The 5,307-nt window shown below is 43.0% G+C and overlaps 1 protein-coding gene across 1 annotated transcript; it reads right to left on the bottom strand.

Moving 5' to 3' along the window:
• Positions 1-1,652: 1,652 nt before the first annotated feature.
• On the bottom strand, positions 1,653-5,307 carry noxo1b (NADPH oxidase organizer 1b). The gene is made up of 8 exons (XM_026177679.1): positions 5,165-5,307; positions 4,981-5,061; positions 4,746-4,818; positions 4,298-4,481; positions 3,999-4,213; positions 3,792-3,902; positions 3,384-3,501; positions 1,653-3,236 (listed from the first exon to the last, which is right to left on the bottom strand). Exons 1-8 carry the CDS (start codon positions 5,237-5,239, stop codon positions 2,558-2,560), a joined length of 1,536 nt encoding a protein of 511 aa, XP_026033464.1. The 5' UTR covers positions 5,240-5,307; the 3' UTR covers positions 1,653-2,557.

The raw sequence follows: 5,307 nt of genomic DNA, 5'->3' as shown, positions 1-5,307 counted from the left end.
CTGGGACATTGCATCATCTCTCTCAACCACTTGCATCCACTCCATTCATTTGCTGTCTGAAACGAGGCATTTTAGCTCCGGCTGCCCCTCACACATTTTGGTTTGAACAGCACGTGGTACATAGTCAGAGCTGTGTGCCAGAGACGACTATATGAGGGACTTCTGCTCTTACTGTAATCATACATGGAGTTCCACAGGGCTCAAAGCAATTCTGTTTACATTATACATGCTTCCCTTACGCAGTATCATTAGAAGGCCTGGGATACAATTTCACTGCTATGCAGATGATACCAAGCTTTATTTGTGAATGAAGCCACATAACATACGCCGATCTAGGTGACCTGTAGGAATGTCTTTAAGAGATAAAGACCTGGATGACCTCTAATTTCCTAATTCTAAATTTGGATCAAACTGAGGTTATTGTACGTTGTCCTAAAAATCTTAGAAACATGGTATCCAACCCAATGCTTACTCTAGATGGTATTACCATTGCCTCCTGTGAGGAGTCTTTGAGTCATTTTTGACAAGGATATGTCCTTCACTCCATATAAAACAAATATGCAGGACTGTTTTTTTTTTCCATTTGCACAATATTTCTAAAACTAGGAAAGATGCTGAAATACTACTTGTGAAATGATCAGGACCCGCACAGCGTTTGAGTGTCAGTCGTAGCACCTTTATTTTAAAACAGTGTTTTCCACTGCTTTGACACCTTATGCTCAAATGGGAAGCCAGCTTTCCAGCTCCTTCCACACTAAAAAGGGTGAGAGTACATTAGTTGCAGTCCCTCTCACCTGTCCTCCGACCTCCCGGCACCACCCTGTGAGTTTACTGTACCACCCTTCCACTGCAGCAGAGCTAGGGACCGCATCCCCGTCACACAACTTTATAAATGTAAATGGCCTGCATTTGTACTTTATAAATGTTTATAAATGTATTATTTCTAGGCTGGACCATTGCAGTGCATTATTATCAGGCTGTCCTAAAACTCCCTGAAAAGCTTTCAGCTGATCCAAAATGTTGCAGCGTGACTGGTGACAGAGAATAAAATGAGAGAGCAAATTTCTCTTGAGTTTCCTTCATTGAATCCCTGTTAAATCCAGAATTGAATTTGAAATCCTTCTCCTCACATACAAGGTCTTGAATAATAAAGCCCCAGCTTATCTTAAAGACCTCATAGTACTATATTACCCCAATAGAGAACTTTACTCAGACTGCTGGTATTTAAAAGTAGAATGTGAGATCCCTCTTCAGGGGAACCAGCTCCCAGTTTGGACACCCCTCTCTACTTATAACCCATAAGAGCCCAGAGACATTTTTATTGTCAGGGAAACTAAGTCAATGTTGAAACTTTAACAGGAACTTTCTTCAATATGTAAAGGGGCACCTATTTCACCGTGGGTTCTTAGAAGTTAATATTAAGCTTCAAACTTTAGTTAGGACTGGGTCAGGCAACCCTGAATCCTCCCTTAGATATGCTGCAATAGGTCAAGGCAGCTGGGGGCTTCCCATGATGCACTGTATATTTAATCAGTCATTAAAAGAGACTGTGATCTGAGAAGTACAAGCCCATATGGTTGCCCTTTTTGTTTTTTTGCACTCAGAATCTTTTGACACCCAAATTTGTCAAACACACGAGAAACGAACAAACATCGGTGCACATTCAATTTTATTGACCTATTTCATGCAGGATATAAGGTACATAGTGAAGCAGCAGCACATTCATACAAGAGGCTACCTCAAAAAAAAACAAAAATGAAAAAAAAAAACCTACAAAAACAACACATCATGGCAGGAGACCCACAAGCCACCCCTCCCTGTTTCCCCGACAGCTTGTTTACCACGCCCATGACGTTTCAGTGCAGTCATTCAAAAGGCCTTTGCGTCAGCATTCAGTCTGTTCACTGATGCGTGCCTTGCTGCTCCTTTTTTTTTTTGCAAAAGCTGCTTCACATGTATTAGTTTTTCAAATCTGTCAAGCACAAGCACTGCAGTGAATAAAGAGGAAATAATCATTTAACCATATTCACAATCTATTACAATATTTTTGAACCCACAGCTGATTTGATTGATTTCTACATGTTAAAACAGCCATAAAGCCCCTGTACATTTACAACCGCTTCAAGGCCACCGAAATTTCCCCAAAACACTCTTCAAAGCTAGAAAACAAACAAAGGTCACATACGTAGACTTACTTACTGCTCCTCATAATGCTTCACTGAAGCTACATTAGTCTTATACTTACACTGAAATATTCAAAATTAAGACGCCAAGATCCATTTGATAAAATGGGAATTGTCTTGACATCATTTTATGAAATTTTAGTCTGCGGCTGCCTTGTCCAAGCTGCTTTCCCTTTAGCCTTTCACATAAAAAGGAAGCAAGCAAAAAGTTAAGCAATGCGTCTTAAACTCATCTAAATGTGGCTTTGAACAAGTTACATTTGCTTCTTATAAACACATAATGAGTCTAAAAGGTTTGCAGAAACAAGTGAGTATCATTAAGAATACAACTTATTGTAGGATTTGTAATGTATAGCACTGGTGCCGTGGTTTCCTTAACGGCTGTGAATGGACTTGGGCTGAATCTGGAGCCGAGCCTTGGTGGCCAGGGCTGCCTTGCGCGTCATGGTGGTGCAGCGGGTCAGGATCTCCTCTGTTTTGGGTCGGGGAGGTACCCTGGGGACGACTGAGGCGTTGCTGCTGCCTTTGGACTTGACAGACCCAGAACTCTCTGAGCCGCTGTTGAAGCTGACGCCGTCTAAGAGGCTGGGATCGGGGCTGCTGCGCGAGCTGTCGGGCTGTTGCGTGGCTGCAGGGTGGTCTGCGTGGCTCTGCGCCTCATCCCTCAGACTGGAGGACGAGTCACTGCTTGAGGAGAACTCAGAGAGAATGGAATCAGAGCTGATTTGGCTCATGATGCTCGGGTGACTGTTTGAGGCTGGGGCTTCCCTCTCCTCCTCTCCCTGAGGCCAGGGATCGGAGAGGACATCAAGAGATCGAGCCTTGTGGAGACGTGCTGGCTCAAACATTTGTCTGGAGGGGCCAGCAGAATTCTGGTGTAGGTCATCTTCTTCGTGGATACTGGGAGGGTAGGGAGCCTGGCGATCCCTGCTGGCTGTTGCCAGATTCAGAGAGGAGCTATGCAGCCTGTTGTGCAGCCCATAAAGGCCGGCCCTAGGGTTGTTGTATGGCTTCAGGTACATGGTTGGGATGTAGCCTACTCTGCCATTGAATCTGTAGAGAACAAAACATGATGTAATTCAAACCTGTTAAAAATAATTAAATTGTCTACAAACTGCTATACTATTAAATGTGGACTTTCTAGTTTTCTAAGTAGAAGATGATAAGTTTATCATTTGCAAACAGACAAGACCGACATACCTAATGAGCCACCAGCCGTTGTCAGACTTCCTCAGCACCTCAACCACAGAGCCAATGGGCACGGAGATCTCATCAACCTTCTTAGACGTGTAACTTCTCACAGCACAGTACAGAGCACCTAAAAGTCACAGGCAAGAGAAAAAAAGCTTGAGCAACAAAGCAGAGCTGAAAAGTGGTCAAATAAGTCGCCTAAAATGCAAAAACAGCATCTAGATTTTTATTAAAAGGAAACATGCACTGATGAAAATGGCTGAAGACAGCTCTCTAGTGTTGGCTATTTGTAACAACAAGGCAAAGCTTCATCAGCACATATGTGGAACCTGCTCACAGGCATGCTCATTTATGTTGTAAATGTGTATCCAGTGCACTCTTTGAAGTCAAACTTTCCAGCGCAACACAAGTACACACCTCTCAGTTGAAGCTCATCTTCATCATCGTCGTCGTTGCCTTCCGACAGCTCCAGATACGGAGCGGGAAACCAAGCCAGGCGCTTATCTTCATTCTCCACAAGCCACCAGCCTGGAGATGAATTAAAAAAATTAGCATGAGACTCTCTTGTTTAGTAGAAAGATAAGAGTCTCTTCAATTAAAATGCTTAAATTTGAAAGCACTGACCTGCAGGGTCTTTGATCAGGACGTCCAGCTTCTCGTCCTTGGCCACCTTGAACGGGCGGTTCTTGGTGTCCTTTGTCTCATAGGCAGCCACGCAGTGGTATGTCTGGGTCACAAAAGGGTTAGTGATGCTGCCTCCATGGTGAAAGTGGTGGGCAGATCTGCCTCCTCCTCCACCTGACTCGTCATTCTGATCATCAGAAAGCAGCATCATGACACTGTATAGAAGAAAATTTATGTTACCAAAAATGGTCAAAGCTCTTATCTGCCCCTCACAGTTTCCCACTGGGCTGGGAGCATACCTGTTCTTGGTGTAGTCTGGCTGCAGGTCATGGTCTTTGGGGGTGAAGAAGCGGGTGACCTCGATGCTCCTGGTCACGCTTTGGTCGCACTTCAGCAGTTTTTCGAGGTAGCTTTCCAAGAACTTCATCCGTCGGACTGACTTCTTGGAGCCTTTCTTTTGCACGCTGCTCCTCCTGGCTTTCCCTGGAAAGAAGATGAGACAAAAACAAAAAAAAACTATCAAGACATGATTTGCAGAGGAGCAAAGTTAAAATAAAAAAAAAGAGCTAAATGACAGCTCCACTAGTGTTTTACTCAAATTCTGAGAGACTGAGCTGCTAAATTAACCCAGGTTTGGAGACATGCTTAACTAACTTTACTCAAACTTTCCTCTAGTTGGAAGAGGGCTTCTGAATTTCATCCGATTAACTCAACACACATCAACAACAGCAGGTGAATCAGTCTCACCTGTGAACTTTGGGATCATTCTGTCGTCTTTCCGGAAAGGGTTCAGATTAGGAAATCTCCTTTTTAGTTGTTTCTGTTGAAAATTTTTAAAAAAATTAATTAAATACACATTTAGCCTCAATTATTTTAAAAGATCCGATACAAAGCAGCCAAGATCAGTCCCAATAGTAATAAATATAATAATAATAAGAAGAAGAAGAACAGATGAGCTTATATATTTTTTTTTGTTCCTTACATGAAATTCCTTGAAATCCTGGAATGATCTGTAGATAATAATTTCATTCTGGTCAGACCAGAGCACAGACAGCATGAACATCTGTGAAGGGGGATTAAAAAATCAAAATCAGCCCAAACTGTCAATTTTTACCCGTTTATTCATTTTATTGTATTTTTAAAGCTAATGTCTGGTCTTAGCTCACCTTGAGTTTCGGTGCGTCCCTGTGAACACCTCCAATGATGCGGGCGCTGAAAACAAAGCGATGTTCGTCAGCCATCGTTTGGCACTTCACGTCTCAGCTCAAAGGATGAGTAGCTGCTTCTTTTCTGACCTCAGGTATGCCGG

This window comes from Astatotilapia calliptera, chromosome 8, assembly GCF_900246225.1.
Source record: "Astatotilapia calliptera chromosome 8, fAstCal1.2, whole genome shotgun sequence".
NCBI classification, from domain to species: domain Eukaryota; kingdom Metazoa; phylum Chordata; class Actinopteri; order Cichliformes; family Cichlidae; genus Astatotilapia; species Astatotilapia calliptera.
Note: the sequence above shows the minus strand (reverse complement) of the source record. Positions and strands in the feature narration are given on the sequence as shown.

Excerpts from the sequence above, each read along its gene's own strand:
- noxo1b (XM_026177679.1), bottom strand. The coding sequence starts at position 5,239 with ATGGCTGACGAACATCGCTTTGTTTTCAGCGCCCGCATCATTGGAGGT. Across the intron at positions 4,482-4,745 it reads AATGATCCCAAAGTTCACAG|GGAAAGCCAGGAGGAGCAGC; the intron begins GTGAGACTGATT and ends TCTTCTTTCCAG. Across the intron at positions 3,903-3,998 it reads CCTGATCAAAGACCCTGCAG|GCTGGTGGCTTGTGGAGAAT; the intron begins GTCAGTGCTTTC and ends ATTCATCTCCAG.